At 41.1% G+C, this 19,088-nt stretch overlaps 1 protein-coding gene and 1 long non-coding RNA gene across 2 annotated transcripts in view; one reads left to right on the forward strand and one right to left on the reverse strand.

Annotated features, from left to right (window-relative positions):
• Window positions 1-19,088, forward strand: part of LOC126190953 (tubulin beta chain) — an 82,508-nt gene that overhangs the window by 37,470 nt on the left and 25,950 nt on the right. The window contains exon 5 of the mRNA XM_049931613.1: window positions 18,220-18,472. Within this exon, the coding sequence (XP_049787570.1) occupies window positions 18,220-18,472 (253 nt within the window). The remainder of the gene's footprint in view (window positions 1-18,219; window positions 18,473-19,088) is intronic.
• Window positions 9,316-19,088, reverse strand: part of LOC126190955 (uncharacterized) — a 58,974-nt gene continuing 49,201 nt past the window's right edge. Inside the window, exon 3 of the long non-coding RNA XR_007538301.1 lies at window positions 9,316-9,444. This is a non-coding gene — a long non-coding RNA (uncharacterized LOC126190955). The remainder of the gene's footprint in view (window positions 9,445-19,088) is intronic.

The raw sequence follows: 19,088 nt of genomic DNA on the forward strand, positions 1-19,088 counted from the left end.
CTTACCATTAAATATCAGCTCCCCATCAGTTCTGTTTGCAGATGATACTTTTGTCTTAGTTGAGGATCAGGACTCGAAAAAAATTCCCAAATCTGTGATCAGTACCCTCACTACCTTAGAAACTTGGTTTCAGGTAAATGGGTTGAATCTAAACATATCTAAGACTCAGGTGATGCAGTTCAGAACCAAACAGTCAAAATGTGAGCAGATTAAGATTGTACACAACAACCAAGGTATAGAAGAAGCTGACTCAGTCAAATTCTTAAGTTTAAATGTAGATAAAAATTTGAGCTGGTAGGCACACATTGAAAACCTGGTAATCAAACTGAGCAGCTTTGCATTTGCAGTGCAAATATTATCAACTGCAACTGACATGGACACATGAAAAGTAGCATATACAAGCTACTTCTAATCCATTATCAGGTATGGTATTGTTTTTCGGGGTAACTCAACAAACATAGTGTGGATATTAAAAATATAGAAAAAAATCATATGAAATATGTGCACTGCAAATCACAAAGAACCATGTCAACCATTATTTAGAAAACTTAAAATATTAACTCTGCCATCCTTATGCATATATGAGATTATTATATTTTTGTGCACCAGACATAAATTATTTGAGGGAAACCATTTTGTTCATTCAGATGATACCAGAAACAAAGAAAATTTTATGCTCCCCACCCATCACCTCAGACTGTATGCCCACGGACCTCTCAGTACATGGGAATGAAAATTTGTAATAAATTAAAAGGGAACAAGTTGGTGCAGATGAATTTAGGTTCACTTAAAAGAGAGCTATACGAGGTACTGACACTGAAGTGTTATTACTCAGTGGATGAATTCATATGGGACAAACTGGATATTTGAGCTGGGTACAATGTGCTATCCTTATATTGTCATTATTTATTATAGTGCTATTATTTATTAATGTAAAAATCATTGTTATTGTCTTATAAATTTTTGACATGTCTCCTGTATGCTAACCAAATGGATTGCAAATGTACGTCATGAGATGTATAAAACACAATTCACAATACGCAATAAGTGATGGTGGTTTAAAGGGTGACGCCACTGGATGGTGGATGACTCGAAATGAGTCTTCTATTCACCTTTGCCACTACTGATTTTATTTGTGTATACCATTTATACTGCTTCTTAATATTACACTCAGTGCCTCTGTTAGCTTAACACTGATGGACAAAAGTCATGGGATAGCGAAATGCACATATGCAGATGGAGGTAGTATTACATACACAACATATAAAAGGGAAGTGGCCTGGTGAAGCTGTCATTTGTAATTAGCTGATTCATGTGGAAAGGTTTGTGACATGATGATAGTCACATGACAAGAATTAACAGACTCTGAATGCAAAATGGTAGCTGGAGCTCTCTTCAGACATTTTATTTGAAAAGAGGTGTAGTGGTTGAATCTCATCCCCTACAACATGTTACCTGTGTCACTGGTGTCTGTGGTAATGGGGAGCTGCGCATTTAGAATGGGATGAGCCAACATAATACCTCGCCATAGACAGTCCTTAGCAAGTTCTAATGCATTGTTCGTTTTATTCGTCAAACTACTCGTCTTTTACCGCTGCTTGTTCGGCTGAGCAAGGGTGTCAATTACTGGTGCCTGGGTTGCTGCTGCTTGCAGTAGGTGATGCTGATAGAAGTTCTCAAGTGTCGAAGCTTGTGGTAGTTTAGAGGGAGGGAGAGTTGTTTGCTGAGATCAGTTCAGTCAGCTGTAAGTCTGATTCCTGCAGCATTTACTTTATGCCCTTGGATGGTTACTTCAACCTTCCACAGCTGAGACTTCTCTTCATTAATGACCATGCCTACGTCCTGTAAGGCATTGAAAACTTTTTTGAGGAGCTGGTTGTGTTGCTGGGCTGTGGCTGAAAAAAATGAAGATAGGTCAAAGCAGGCATAGCAGAAATCAAATTTAAAAAGTATCCTGTCTATGAAATACTGCCACATTTGGGGTGGATTCATCAGATCGTATGGCGTGAGGACACATTCAAACAAGCCAAATGGTGTGATATTGCTGTTTTTGCTGTACCATCAGTGTACATGAGAATTTGGAGGTGTGCCTTTTTACAGTCCACTCTGAAGATGGTAGCACCTGCAACTGGGCAATTTAACACAAAGTGTGCTGTCTAGCCCCAGCAACCTGCATGCTATAAAGACAGCAGTCAAGAGCTGTCCACTCTTTGGACTGCTCATGGGAATCACCAATAAAACTCATGTGGAAGAAAGATTGTGTGGTGACTATAGAGCTCTCAGCTCCTGAATATGTATGATAGCTACCTGATACCAAATATCCAGAACTTCACAATCTCAGCAGACAACACTTGGCACAATCTAATGCTGGATGCAGCTCTGTCAACGTCGTGGGTAGTGAAACTTACATCACACATCTTGAGGCAGAGCCTGCTAGGGGGGGGGGGGGGGAGGGGGGGGGGAATTCTGGCTGATAGGATGTTTACCATGATGCAACACCATCGACGAATAAATGTCACAGCTAATTCCACTCCATACACCACATTGCCACAGAAGAACACCAAAATCACTGACACACTTCTTGCAACACAGGTTAGTACAGCGCATTTCATGTCAGCATGCAGCATAATGAATGTAGGCACCTCAGCCACAGCAAATTTCACGCATTCCACGGCGCAACTATACATGATCTACAATGGCACAGTGCAACCCATTTTAACAATTGCTGGATCAGTAGTTGTTAAAATGGGTTGCACTGTGCCATTGCAGATCATGTATAATTCTACCTTGGACTGTGTGAAATTTGCTGTGGCAGAGGTGCCTACGTTTTTTGTACTGCATGGCGACATGGAATGCACTGTACTAGCTAGTGTTGCAAGAAGCATCTCAGTGATTTTGGTGTTCGACTGTGACCATGTGCTGTGTGGAGTGGAATTAGCTGTGGCGTTTATTCGCTGATGGTGTTGCATCATGGTAAATGTCCTATCAGCCAGAATATTTTTTTTCAGCAGGCTCTGCCTCAAAGAGTGATAATTGCCACTTGTAACTGTGATGTAAGTTTCACCACCCACAGTGTTGACAGAGCTGCATCCAGCATTAGATTGCGTCAAGTGTTGTCTGCTGACACCTAAGCTGGGATGGCATCTTGCCAGCGAGTTCTCCTCATATATTCCTTGTTGTAACTGCTGTTCCAATGTCTGCTACAGGCCCTGCAGAAGGTCTGATTTTGCCCATTGTATTTGTTTTGAGTGGATGGTGTGAGTAAGTCATCATTGATGAGATCAACATACTCTGCCAGATGGCAAATTAGTGTCACAAATTTGGTATCATCACCCAGAATGCCTACAATACCAAAAATACATTCTTCAGTTACGAAGCAGAGAGAGGATTGTTCTCAGCAAAATTGCAGTACTTTGGGTTGAGGGCCAGTCTGTTCATGTCATGTGGTAGTGGTATAACAGTGGCTGAGTGAAATGGCCTCAGATGCAAGCTCATCTGTAGTACTCATGTCACAGTTGTGAACTGGCTAACAATAGTGTAGTGGGTGGCCAACTGTAGAGCCACGTGTGAAGTAATTGTATTTCCAACCACTATTCGTGGCACAGTTGATGTGGGTGTCTTGTGAAATGCACCACAGTTCAAAAGTTGTACTGTTAATTGCACTGGTTCACACACTGATGCACTTGGAGGCAGTTCATGTCCAAAATCTAACAGAAGTACATCTGACTCTTACCTTTGTTGAAGAGGGTTTGGGCTGGACCTGTTATGTAATACAGAATCCAGAGTCACTGTGCAAGTGTTCTAACAGAAGAATATCCAGCTGTTGTCATTGTTGAGGAGGGTTTGGGCCGGGCCTGTTATAGAAAACAGTACCCAGAGCCATTGTACTCTCAGTTCTTTAATCGTATTTTCTATGTTTTGACCACATTCACTCCAATGAAAGTGGTTGAAACATAGAAAATGTGATTAAAGAACTGAGAGGTAAACTGAGACACTCACTCTCTCCCAGTCTCACTCATGATCACCCACTCAGTCACTCTAGTTCACAACATGGAAAACGACACCACAAATGAAGAGATGTTTGAAAACTATCAAATAAAAAAACACTAAAGACTGGAATAACTAAAACAGATTCACAGCAATATGTGGCTGACTGATCATTTACCAAAAACAGGGATGAACCAGCCAGCCTAAAATTTCAGAGAAAAAGTTGGAAAATTTACAAAATTTTAAAAGTCGTACCACATTCGTTTGATTGTCAGCTAAAATAGTCGGCAAATGAGCCACCGCACTGTGGTTCAAAAATAAAACGCAGCATAATAAAATGTGGTGCACTATGAGACGTATGTCACAAGCACCACACATGGAAGGGTTGTATTGCCAGAGAAAGAAACCATGCATCATAGAGCTGTGGCCTATGTGAAGACCTATGAGGGGGACGCCATGCTGCCTGCGTGGCTGGAAGGAGGTACGCCATGGCCACATTGCTGACTTAATGAGATGCAGCATCTGTCACTTCCAGCCATTCTTCTTCCCATCAACACATGACTCTGTACCTCAACAGTGAGGTGAGAGCATGTAGAGGGGTGGCGGACTGAACTAATTGAGGATCGTGACACACCTTCTCGGTTGGTACATCTGTCCTTTAATTCCCTACAATACCCATGTGCCCTGGCACCCAGCACAAAGATATTTCCTTGCTCAGTCTTTGTAGTCGGAGGAGGGCATCCTTGATATTTTGGACCTACTTTATCTGCTGAGTCCATGTGAAGTAGAGAGTGAAGGGCATTCAAGGAATCTGAACAGACAAGGAATTTAGCACTGAAAACACATCTTATCTGTTCCCGTGCCTGCAAGATCGCATATAATTCCACATTGAGGACAGTAAAGTCTTGAGACAGTTGGATCTTGAGAATATAATCATGGAAAACAACGGAGCAATCAAAGGGGTCTGCTGTTGAAACCTATCCTGAAATACAGCTGCAGAGTTGTAGCGCTCAGTTACAACGTCATAAAACAATATACTGAAAACATATGCAGGAGTGCAATCTCTCCTTTACTGCACAAAACCTAAAATCACTCTGGGCCTCTGCAATAACCAGGATGGCAGCCAGTTAAAACCCTGGAGTTGAGGTCGTACTTGCTCCACACCAAGTGACTCCAGCACATACCGTATACAGCTCCCAAATGGCATTGTTGCTTGTGGACAACTGGAGAAAAGACGTTCCAGACACTGACAAGCAACAGTATGGTGTGCAGGTGAATTTGCAGCAGCAAGGAGCTTAACATGCCTGACACACCATGAGGAACTTTCGCTGGATGGTGAGTGGCAATTCCCCAGCCTCAGCACAGAGACTGGGTATGAGGCTGGTCCCATAAACACCCGTGACCAGCCTAATCTGCTCATAGTGGTTAGTGTCAATAATCTTTGGGTAGGAAGGCTTTGCTGACCTGTACACCATGCACCCACAGTCACACAATAAATGCACAAAAGCCCTATAAAACTGGAACAGCTGTGCCCCACCTGATCCCTAAGACCTGTGGCTAAAAGCACTTTAAGATATACGGTTTCTTCTGTGTTCTGGTTTTCAGGTCTCTCAGATGAGGTAATCATGACAATTTGGAGTAAAAAATGAGGCCCAGAAACCTCACCGAAATTTTAAAATGTAGTATGGTGTCCCTCATATGCAAGTCAGGTAAATTAAATATACAATGCGAATGATCAAAATGAGCACATACACACTTATCTGCAGAAAACTGAAAACTCATTTTTGTAGTCCATTCCTCTAACCTCAGCACTGTAAGCTGTAACTCATGAGTCACTGTGTCAACATTTGAAGAGAAACAGAAAACAGAAAAATCATCCACAAATAAGGAGCATTCTACAGGATTCTGTACGGGAGACATGATACTGTTTATGACCATGGCAAAGAGGGTAACACTTAAAACACTGCCCTGAGGGGCACCATTCTCCTGCTCAAAACGATCTGACAGCATATCACCAACTCAGGATCTAAAGCAAAAATATGAAGATGGGGAGGTTGCTGCAAAAGCCCCATTGATAGAGTTGCTCTAAAATACTGTGTCTTCAAGCAGTGTCATTTGCCTTACTGATGCCATACATTATACCAAGTCAGTGGTATTTACATAAGAAAGCCTGCTGAATAGCCACCTATAGCAGCTTCATGCTGTCGAAGGTGAACTGAAATCTCTGGGATCCACACTGAGAGTAGGTAAGGAGTTGCCTGTTCTCTAACACCAGACCAGATGATGATTAACCATTCACTTCAGGGTCTTTCCTGCACAGCTCATTAAGGTGACGCTCTGGTAACTACTACAGCAGGTCCAGGTATCAAAACTGCCTCTCTCCACAAACTGGGAAACTAGCCTGTCTGCCATATCAAATTAAAACAGTTGAGGAGGATTTCCTGTGACACTCTTGGCAAATGTTGGAAGCATGCAGTACCAGGTTTGGTCATGATGGGGTATAGTATCACGAGTCTCAGACAGTGCTGAATCCAGCTTCCACATGGAGAAAGGGTAGCTGTAAGATTCAGAATTGTTACATCTGAATTCCAACTTGCCCCTCTCAACAGTCCCACAGTAATGGCGGAACATTAGATCCTGGCTGTCACTGGCCATAGTCACTGCAAAATGCTCTGCCATCATATGAGCAATGCTTCCAGGCCATTTTAGCACTGTTTCTATTGGAAAACCACTGTGTTTACTGTAAATCCTCATGGTGGCTTACCAGACCTTCATAGAACAAGTGGAATGGTTGGTGGAATCCAGGAACAGAAGTCTGTGAGCTTGTTTTCTGTTGGGTGGTATTTAAACTGTTGAAGAGCTGCACACCTGTCATAGTTTGCTGAGCAGCACTCATCAGGTACAGGTTTCCTCCTAAGTGACCTGAGGATGGATAAGTCAGCAGCATGATGGATCACTTGTGTGATGTGGTACACCTGTTCCTGGATGCTGCCACGGTATTCAAACATGGCCAGCTCGCTGAACAATGTCCAGTTAGCTCTTGTGACATCCTGTTCGGTGTTTTCTGTTCATGTAATGCTCCAGTAGGTGCATCCAGAGTGGGAACTGTTCATTGGAATGAAGTTGATTTTCTTCCCACTGAGCAGAGTCTACAAGGGCTGGAGAGCAGAAAGAGAGGTCTTTGGCTGAGGATAATCCAGTAGCAGCCAAGAAATGAATGGGACTGCCTGTGTTGAGGATTCTGAGAAATCATGAAGTCTTCCAAGACTTGACCCCTAGGGCAAGTATAATTCAAGCCCCATAATACATTATGGGCACTGAACTCAGCCCGTAGGAGAAGGTCTGAGAGAGCCTCAGCCTTAAGCACAGGGGGCATTGCAGTGCTAAGCTTTTCAGTTCCTCCATGTGTGTCCTGAACCCATTAACATTATACTGTAGTATGGGAGACCTTTATCACAGGGGTGTACTTTCGCTCGGTCTTTCTGCTGGGAAGGGGACCTCATAGTGGGCAGAGCTTCAGTCTTGGTGTGAGACGAGTGCTCTAAGCCAATATCAGGGTCCTTTAGCTCTGAAGAAAAATCATGAGAGATGTCAGAGAGAGAGAGAGACATCCACATCATCAGACTGTTTACTTCCTGTTTCCAACAGTGACTGGTTATTTACCTTGGACTTTGATTTTTTTTTTTTTTTTTTTTCCCCTCTCGTGGAGAGGCTTTCGAGCCACAAATTTGAAGGTGGCACAGCTACTAATGCTGACACTAGCAGCCTCTGTTTGTGCAGTAGCAGCAGTCTTCTGAACTGGTTGTTTAAGAATAGAAGGAAAAGAGGTAGCAAATGTGGAGGGCTGCATAGCTTTATAGATCTTTTTGGCCTCATCATACTGGATGCACTTCTTTGTTTAAATTTCCAGTATCTTCCTTTCCTCAAGGCAGCCCCTACTCCAGACTGGATGATCCCTAGAGCAATTTACACTGTTCAGAAAAGATGAAAACCAAGTTCGTCATGGGCGGCCTGACAACATTGCTACAAATGGCTTCCGCCTTACAACCAAGAGTAGTGTGGTCAAACCACTGGCATTTAAAATAGCCACAAGCTTAGATGAAGAAAACCTTGATGTGCTCTGGAAGTTTTGTACTGTTGAAAGTCAGTAGAAATGAGTCAGATTTCACTAGATCGCTTCTCATCCTTTTCATAATGTTTTGCACATCAACAATGTCTTGTTGGGTCCACTCTGCTTTTAGTTCTTCTATGGGAATGTTAATCACATCCCTGCAATTCACACTCCTTTGTTGTAGTCCAAGACATTGTGCTGTTCAGTTTCCATTGCACATTCTCTGAGGTATTGAGCCATCTGGATGTTCTTCACATGCTGGGAACTAGATGTTTCAACCAACAGTGTCCCAATGTGCAAACAGTTGAAAGATTTTAAATGTGCAGCAATCTTCTCTAAACCCTTTTGAATGTGAGAAGGGGAAAATTTCTCGAAGCTGCTCTCTTTCCTTGTAACTATTATGAACACTTCTGATCACAAGCATTCATTCTGTTACTATTACCATAAGTACTCTGAATAATCCCTGAGTCAGGAGGAGGGACTACATGAGTGCCCTCATTGGACTAGTGGTTGTTACCCAGCAGCAGCCCACTCATTCTGCTAGGAGGAGAAGGAAAGACTTAGAGGGTTCCATCCAAGTCCCATGAGGAGCTAGGGATATAAAAATCCACCTAGACAGAGTTCTGCATGCCTAGGTAAGCCTAATATAATTGAGGTGCATTAGGTGTCCCAGAGGTTAACCCACTGATGACTGTTACACCTCAACATTGGTGTGCAGCATGCCTTGAGACTGAAGGGTTTTTATAGGGTTTTTATCATCCTCGCCAGCTGGGTGGTCAAGCCAAGATCCCCAGTCCCTGTGACAAACTATGTTCCACTGCCACACCATACAGTGGTCACTAAAGCATGCCCAGATTCTACAGTGACAAGAGGACTGGCAGCACATACCAGTCCCCAGCTCAGGAATCCAGGGGCTCCAAGCCCGTACCCATCAAATGAATGCTGAGCCCCTGAGGGCTCCATGCAGCAGATTCACAAGGGGTTGGTGAAGTGGTATGTCCAACAAAATATGCCTGCATTGTTAATGTGCATTAACTGAAATGAAAAAAACACATGCCATCATGGTATATGGTATGCCATTGACACAGGGTCACCAATATGGGAAATTTATCTATTGTGTGTAAGGAAAGTTCTGATAATGGAGACAAAATAGTTTTGAGCAGACAGTATCTTATTGCAATCAAATGACACAAAAGCATAATTGCACATGCACATGTCTCACAGCATGCTGAAGTCTTCATTTATTGCACAGATATTCCTGTTCAGTGCCCCCCCCTCTCTCTGCCCAGGGATGCTTATGACTCTGAGCAGCACTATCGATGTCAGTATTCCCTTAGCTGCATCATCTGCAAAAAGTCTGAGATTACTATTAATAATACAACACTGAAGAAGGGCACAAACACTAAAAAAAAACCTAAACAACAATTCTAGGAGGACCAATGAAAAGAGAATGAAATGGTCAATGTAGGGAAGCCAAATTGTGTCTGTAAATCAACTAAACATTGATTAAACAGTTCTAAATCTAAGTATACATATGTACCTGCAAGTCACTATACAGTGCATAGCGGAGGGTACCTTATACCACTAGTAGTCATTTCTTTTCCTGTTTCACTCGCAAATAGAGCGGGGGAAGAATGACCGTATTTGTGCCTCCATATGAGCCCTAATTTCTCTTATGTTCATGGACCTTACACAAAGCATACTTTGTCAGCAGTAGGATCATGCCTGTTTTCTAAATTTTCTCAATGAAATTCCTTTAAAAATAATGTCACCTTCCCTCCAGGGATTCCCATTTGAGTTCTCAAAGGTAATACATATGTGTTGATTGAACTACCAGTAACAAATGTAGCAGCCTGCCTCTGAATTGCTGTAATGTCTTCCTTTAATCCAACTGGCTAGGTATCCCAACACACAAGCAGTATTCAAGAATGGGTTGTACAAGTGTTCCACGTGTGGTCTCCTATGCAGATGAACCACACTTTCCGAAAAATGTCCCAGGAAACTAGAAGTCCACCTTTCACCTTCCCCATTAGGATCCTTGCATGCTCATCGATTTCATATCACTTTACAGTTTTACACCTATATATTTAATGAACCCAACTGTGGCAAGTAGCACACTGCATTTTTAACTTACATATTCCTACATTTAGAGTTAGCTGTCATTCTTGTATCTTCCTACAGTCAAGTGACACCTTCTCATTTGCCATAGTATTAACAGCAAACAGCCAGAGATTGCTGCTCACCCTTGTGTATGTGGAGAATAAGACAGTTCATATCACACTTCCCTGGGGCACTTCTAATGAGTGTGTGTGATGAAAGCTCACCATCAAGGACAATGTAAATAGGTCCTATTATTTAAGAAGTGTTGAAGTCAGTCATATATCTGGGAACCTATTCTGTATGCTTGCACCTTCATTAAAAATCTGCAATAAGGCACCTTGTGAAATGCTTCCTGGAAATCTAGGAATATGGAATCTGGATGTTGTTCTTCATCCATAGTTTGCAGGATATCATGTGAGGTAAGCACAGCCGATTCCTGTGCTGATTCATGGACAGAAGTTTTTTCCATCTCAAGGTACCATATTGCATTCACAGTGAGAACATGTTGAAAAATTCTGCAGCAAACTGATATTAAGTTAATTTTGCGGGTTCATCCTTTTATACATCTTGTGCATAGGAATCACCTGTGTTTTTTTCAGTTGCTTGGGACTTTGTGCTGGGTGAGAAATTTGTGATAAAGACAAGCTAAGTAAGGGGTCAGTGGTGTAGAACACTCCTTGTAAAACTTGTTTGGGATTCAATCCAGAACTGGCAATGTATTTGTTTTCAACTCTTTCAGTTTCTTCTCTATGCCACGGATGCCTACTACTACATCATACATACAGGAGTCTATGCGATGTTCAGTTGATGGTATGTCTGTGTGATCCTCCAGCATGAATGACTTCTTAAATGTGAGATTTAAAAATTCAGCTATTGTCATACCAGATTGGTCAATGAGTCACTGGATAGAAGACTTTGACCCACTTAGTGATTTTATGTAGGACCAGAATTTTCTTGTGTTCATGGCTAGATCCTTTGCTAAGGTATGACAGTTGTAGTTGTGTATGCTGTGCCATTGATCTTTTTAGTTGCACAGATTTCTGTTAACTTTTGTCTGTCATTTGAAAATTCTCTTTTGAACTGAGAGTGCAATAGTCTTTGCTTCTGCAGCATTTTATGAATTTAATTATTAAACCACAGTGGATCTTTTTCATCCTTAAACCTCTTCCACAGCACATATTTCTCCAGAGTGTGATTTACAATCTGTTTAAACTTTCCCCATAATTCCTCTACATCCATCATCTGGAACTAAATGCAGCTTAAAGACAGTTGACCACAGCCAAAGTACCTTCAGCTGTTTGTGAACTGTGGCCAGCACCTCCTGTATCTGTACACAGCATGCACACATCCTATCCATTCCAGCACTTGTAAGAAAACACAGAAAAGCTAAGTATGTAACTTGCTGCTCTGCAGGTGTGCAGCAGGTGACACTTGAAACCTGACTGACTGTGCTGAAGTAAATGATCGCTGGCTTCTGTGGAAGTAGATGAATAAAATGCCACAGAGTCCAAAGTGAAGATAGAATATTATTATATGAGCAGAAAGACATAGCAGAAAGAAGGGAACAACACACTGTAAATCTGTATGCAGGGAATAATGAAAATTTGGAATTGGGGAATGCTGAGGAAGTTGATCCAGGAAGAGAGGAAGATTATCTTGTGTGATGAGTTCAACCTTGCAGTCAAGCAGCTAAAACCTGGGAAAGCTGTTGGAGTTGGTGATATACCAGCAGAATTCATCAAGGCTGCTGGAGGATAGCTACATGAAGAACTGTTCTATCTTTGCAATTTATATGTGAAGCTGGTGAGCTCCAAAGAGACTTTAAAAACGTGTTACATAGCCATTTCCAAAAAAGCATCTGCAAACAGATGTGAACAATATAGGACCCTCAGTTTGATAACAAACACCTGCAGGCTCTTAACCTCTATATCATTCCAAGTTAGATCACAGGCAGGCAGGGCCTATTTCGGGCCCTAGAGACACAAGGTGCTGCTTGGGGCATCAACTGGAGAAGGGTGCCGGGGGCACCCAAGTGCAGGATTTGTGGACAGTGGATATCAAAATTGGTAGTAAAAACTGACATGGGTGAAAGTGTGTGATGGAAAAGGGAGAGAGGGAGACGCAAAATAATAAGTTGCTTGCGTAGAAAAATGTTCTTGACCTGACCTGAGTATGGTGGAGATGATGGACAGTGAAGTGATGCAGGTTAGATGGAGGGCATGGAGAGGTGGGGAGCATGGGGGGGGGGGGGGATTAATGGAAAAGGAGACAAGTAAACAGACTGAATATCATGATATGCTGTGTAGTGCTGGTATAGGAACAGGGAAGGGGCTGGATAGGTGAGGACAGTTGACTACCGAAGGTTGAAGCCAGGAGGGTTATGGGAACATAAGAGTATTGCAGGAAGAGTTCCCACCTGCGCAATTCAGAAAAGCTGGTGTTGGCGGTAAGGATCCATATGGCACAGGATGTGAAGCAGTCATTGACATGAAGGATGTTGGTTGGCAGTATGTTCAGCTACAGGGTGGTCCACTTGTTTCTTGGCCACTGTTTGTCGGTGGCCATTTATGTGAACAGACAGTTTGTTGGTTGTCATGCCCACATAGAATGCAGCACAGTGGTTGCAGTTTAGCTTGTAGATCACATGACTGGTTTCACAGTAGCCTTGCCTTTGACGGGATAGGTGATGTTCATGACTAGACTGGAATAGGTGGTGGTGGGAGGATATATGGGACAGGTTTTGCATCTAGGTCTATTACTGGGATATGAACCATGAGATGTGCTACCCAAATTAGGCAACACAAATGTAGCTGTTGTAAATCAGCCCCACAGATACGACCTTCCTCCTTGGTCATGTGTAAATAAATTAATAGAAAGAGTAAACAAAGAGATAGATACTGTATGCAAAAAATTTCTGTACGTGAACTTAATAAATGTAAGCTCGTTAGACAGGTCCATGCACACCAGCCATGGCCTTCATTTAAATCACAGTGGGAAACAATTTTTGGGTGAAGAAATCTGTCGTCTAGCAAATTGGAGTCACAGTAGGCCTAATATAGAAGCAGCCAAAAGTACTTTGGACAAATGGGTCATAAACAAAGATGTGATGCCTTATAAAAAGGGTGAAAAACATTTTTTTAGGGAAGTAGACTGTATCACAAAAAAACGTGATGCAGAATTAAATTGCAAATATAGACTGAAGATTGTACACCAGAATGTGCAGTCACTAACAAACAAAGTTGATGAAATAAATATACTCCTCAGTAGTGATTGGAAAGATGTTTCAGTGTTATGTTTTTGTGAGCATTGGTTATGAAAATGAGCATTTTCAGTACTTAAAAATATTACATTTTAACCTTGCAAACTGCTTTTGTAGAATGGAATCAAAACATGGGGGAACTTGTGTATATGTAAAAGAAAATGTAGGTTATAAGAGTATAACGTCTGTTTGCAAACTTGGTTGTGAAAGAGACTTTGAAATCTCAGCTGTTGAGTTAATGTCTGAAAACACTATTATTTTATGTGTGTATAGATCTCCTGTTAGCAACATAAGTGTTTTTTTCAAAAGCACATGTAACTAAAACTAGTGTCACTCTCCTTGACCAGGTATGTGTAAACATGGACAAGTGTACATCAGAAAACTTTGATACCAGCTATAGTGACCACCTTTCGCAATTACTGACCATACCTGTAAATCACATTTCGACCAGTATAGAAAATGTTATCCATAAAAGGATTTATAGTGGGAAAAATCTTGAATACTTCCAGTACCTAATCAGCGAACAATCTTGGAGAGAAGTATAAGATACCTCTAATACTAACGAAAAGATGGAACATTTTTTGAAAATTTTCAAGCATAATTTTGACATAGCTTTTCCACAAAGGAAAGTTATTTCCAAAAGCACAGATAGATTCAAAAACTGGATTACACCAGGCATCAGAGTATCTTGTAAAAGGAAGCGGGAACTTTTTCTGCGGTCAAAAACTCACAGCAGTCCAGAATCTATTAATTATTTCAAAAAATACAAGCTAGTTTTGAAACGCGTCATAAAGGAGGCAAAAATTATGGAAAATGACAAATATATTATGAAGTCATCCAATAAAACTAAGTCCATGTGGAAAGCTGTGCAGGATCTTACAGGGAAGAAGACAACTCACAAAAATATTGTGATATCACATGATGGCAAGAATGTCACTGACCCTAGGGAAGTTTCAAACAGTTTGAATTCTTACTATGCAACTGTTGCTGAGAAATTAGTGAAGGAATAATTTGGAAATCCACCTAATACAACTTGGAAAGAACTTTCATTTATTGAAATAAATAATATATCCATGTTTCTCAGTCCAGTAAGCCCAACAGAGCTCCTAATACCATTAATTCACTAAAGAGTAAGTACTCAACTGGTATTGATGATATTCCAGATTATATTATAAAAATAACAGCAAGACAAATACTTTCACCCTTATTGGACATTTGCAATTCATCCTATCATGTGGTGTCTTCCCTCAGCAACTGAAAATGGCAAAAGTAATACCCCTATACAAAAAAGGTGATCATCAATGTATGGATAACTATAGGCCTGTGTCTCTATTGTCAGGGTTTTCGAAAATTATTGAAAAATTGTTCCTTTCAAAACTAATTACATTCTTCGACAAGAATAATATTATTTTTGGATGTCAACATGGCTTCAGACCACAGAGATCAATTGAAACTGCCACTTTCAATCCGATAAACCATGTCTTAAATGCAGTGGACAACCACAGAAATATCTCAGGTTTATTCTTGGACCTAACAAAAGCTTTTGACATGATTGATCATTCTATACTCCTGAGGAAGCTCGAATGGTATGGTGTAAGAGGTGTGCCAAATCAGTGGATTAAATCATATTTGGAAAATCGCTCTCAGGTAACTGAAATTAAGTATGTGGAGGGAAATGAACTCCAGGTACACCTTTCAGAACCATGTGGACTAAGTCATGGTGTCCCACAGGGCTCCATTTTAGGTCCCTTTCTTTTTTGGTCTACATTAATGATTTCCCATCATATGTTAGGGATTCTTAACCAGTACTGTTTGCAGATGACACCAGTCTGTTGATTGAAGGGAATAATGGAGTAAATCTTACTGCATCTGCAAAAGATATTACAAAAGGAGTGTCTGAATGGTTTACCAGAAACAGGCTAATAGTTAATCCCCAAAAAACGGTACTCATGAATTTCCACACTGATCAAAATAAAAATCCGGCACAACCTGTAATATGTATAGATAACCAAAACATTAGTGCTGTCAATGAAACTAAATTTCTTGGGATTCATATCCAGGAAAATCTTAAATGGAACACTCATATCACAGCCCTAAATTCAAAACTAGCAAAAATGAGCTATGTGGTAAGAATTATCTGCAACAGTACTAGTGCAGAAACAGTTAGGGCTGTATACTTTGCTCGAGTACATTCAATACTGAAGTACAGTATCATTTTCTGGGGAAATATACATCAGGCCATAACAGTTTTCAGGAAACAAAAGGCAATTATAAGAATAATGAAACAAGTGAGTAGCAGAAAATCATGCAAACCTTTCTTTAAAGATCTAAAGATCCTACACCTTCACTGCATTCATATACTGGAAGTAGTCACGCATGTCAAAAAAAGCATACTGACAAAAGAAAACCTTTTTCCTCAAAACAAAAGTGTCCATGATTACAGTACCAGGTCAGACAGTGACATACATGTTAATCATTGTAACACCACATTATGCCAAAAAGGTGTATATCATGCAGGAACAAAACTTTACAACAGATTACCAAGACATATAAAATCTCTTACTGAACTACAAAGCTTTAAAAAGTCTGTGACATCCTACCTTCTGAAAAACCGCTACTATTCAATCTCTCAGTATCTTATGCAAGAAAAAATGTAATTTGTATCTTTAATTGTAGAAATAAGTTATAAATATACAGTATTTCAAAATTTATAATTATTAACTGTATAGATCCAATTTGTCATAAAAATTTATAAAATGTATGTTTGACATTTGAAAATCCAATAGCTAAAAAGGATTTCAGTCCAATATCCTGTGAACAATATGTGTACTTAAAAAGAGATTTACATGGACAAATAAATAAATAAATAAATAAAAGATGAGGTGTTGGGAGCAGGGGTTGTGTACGGATGGACAAGTATATTGTGTAGGTTCGATGGACGGTGGAATACCACTGTGGGAGGGGTGGGAAGGATAGTGGGCAGGACATTTCTCATTTCAAGGCACAACAAAGGTAGTCAAAACCCTGACGGAGAATGTAATTCAGTTGCTCTAGTCCTAGGTGGTATTCAGTTATGAAGGGAATGCTCCTCTGTGGCCAGGCAGTGAGAGACTGGAAAGATAAGGCTCGGGGGATTTGTTTTTGTACAAGGTTGGGAGGATAATTATGTTCTGTGAAGCCTTCAGTGAGACCTTCAGTATATTTCAAGAGGGAGTGCTCATCACTGCAGATGCAGTGACCACAGGTGGCTAGGCTGTATGGAAGGGACTTCTTGGTATGGAACGGGTGGCAGCTGTCGAACTGGGGGTATTGCTGGTGGTTAGTAGGTTTGACATGGACGGAGGTACTGCTGTAGGTGAGGTGGAAGTCAACGTCTAGGAAGGTGGCTTTTTGGGTTGAGTAGGACCAGGTGAAGCAAATGGGGGAGAAGTTGTTGAGGTTGTGGAAGAGTGTGGATAGGGTATCCTCACCCTCAGTCCAGATTGCAGTAATGTCATCAATGAATCTGTACCAGGTGAGGGGTTTAGGATTCTGGGTTTTAAGGAAGGATTCCTCTAAATGGTCCATGAATGGGTTGGCATAGGATGGTGCCATGTGGGTGCCCATAGCTGTACCCAGATCTGTTTGTAGGTAATACCTTCAAAGGAGAAGTAATTGTGGGTGAGGACACACTTGGTCATGGCGAATAGGAAGGAGGTTGTTGGTTTGGAATCCGTCGGGCATTGCAGAAGGTAGTGTTCAATAGCGGTAAGGCCATGGGCATTAGGAACATTAGTGTAAAGGGAGGTGGCACCAATAGTGATGAACAGGGCACTGTGTGGTAAAGGGATAGGAACTGTGGAGAATCAGTGGAGGAAATGGTTGGTATCTTTTATATAGGAGGGAAGGTTCCAGGTAATATGTTGAAGGTGTTGGTCTATGAGAGCAGAGATTTTCTCAGTGGGGGCGCAGTAACCAGCTACAATGGGGCATCCTGGGTGGTTAGGTTTATGGACTTTAGGAAGCATATAGAAGGTAGGAATGTGGGGAATGGGAGGGGTGAGTAGAGAGATGGGCTCTGGGGAGAGCTTCTGGGATGGGCCTAAGGATTTGAGTAGTGGCTGGAGATCCTGCTACATTTCCGGAATGAGGTCACTGTGGCAAGGTTTGTAGGTGGAAGTATCTGACAGCTGGCAGAGTCCTTTTGCCAGGTAATCCTTGCAGTTCAAAACAACAGTGATGGAGCTTTTGTCTGCAAGTAAGATTATAAGGTCAGGATCAGTTTTTAGATGGTGGACTGCAGTTTTTTCAGCAGATGTAAGGTTAGTTTGCATGTTGAGGGCGGTACTTTGCTGTCCACCATCCCCATCATAATATCCCTCCCCTCCCAGCTCCAGCCTCCTCCTTACCCCCTCCAAGTCGCTACTCCCATCGTGCACTGGTGCTGCTGCTCGCAGTGTGGTTTCAGTTTCCTGAGACTACAGTCATGTGTGTAAGTTGTGTGTGTGTGTGTGTGTGTGTGTGTGTGTGTGTGTGTGTGTGTGTGTGTGTGTGTGTGTATTTGTATTGTTGACGAAGGCATTATCTGTGACTCAGCGTCTCCTCTATATGGTGAGTAGCAACTTTCCTTTTCATAATATTGTTACATTCAATCCTGGATTTTCTATTGTATTTTCTTTAGCTTTTTAAACATATAACATTTTTTTTATTTCTGCTAGAAGAAGAAGAAGAAATTATTTAGATTACAAATACAAAATACTATATGTTTACTTTTAAATTTCAGGTTCCCTGGACAGTTAAATGCTGATCTTCGCAAGCTTGCTGTAAATATGGTCCCATTTCCCCGTTTACATTTTTTCATGCCCGGATTTGCTCCCTTGACGTCACGTGGGTCTCAGCAGTACAGAGCTTTAACTGTACCGGAACTCACACAGCAGATGTTTGATGCAAAAAATATGATGACAGCTTGTGACCCCAGACATGGTCGATATCTCACTGTGGCAGCCATCTTCAGAGGGCGCATGTCTATGAAAGAGGTGATGTTTATTTAATTAATTAACTTGCTTTTACATATAACAAGCAGACTACTTTGTGTGTGTGCCTCCGTTACAGTAAGTCAACAGAATGGTATCTGTCACTTGTATCACATTAAGAGTATAATTTCCCTTTTTAAACTGTAGCCAGAACTCATATCACAGGTGACTGCCAAAAATTGATAGGACTGAGATAGGTCTGTAACTAGAAGTTGATTTCACAGTCCCAGCCCAAATCCATAATGTAACACCTTCAGTCCACACAGATCGGGGTTAGAGACTGCCTGCAAAGACATCTCATGTAAAATTAGATTGAATCAACATGGGATTCTCACACTCATACCTAGAGTTACTGCTTTTTATTATTTAGTGATTTTTTGTAATTACAATGTTGGTTTATTGGTAGCATAATATTTTCATTGGTATAGTTAGCTTCATCTGTAACAACAAATAAATGTTTATAATGCATTGTTACTTGTCATGCACCTTTAAAATGAACACAGATACTTCTATTGTAGCTATCAGAACTTCCAATCATGTAATGTAAATAAAATGGCAATTTTTAGAAAGAGTGGCTAATGAGAGGAGTTTTTGATTTTGTTTTTAATTGATAAGAATT

Source organism: Schistocerca cancellata, chromosome 6, assembly GCF_023864275.1.
Source record: "Schistocerca cancellata isolate TAMUIC-IGC-003103 chromosome 6, iqSchCanc2.1, whole genome shotgun sequence".
In the NCBI taxonomy this organism is placed as follows: Eukaryota; Metazoa; Arthropoda; class Insecta; order Orthoptera; family Acrididae; genus Schistocerca; species Schistocerca cancellata.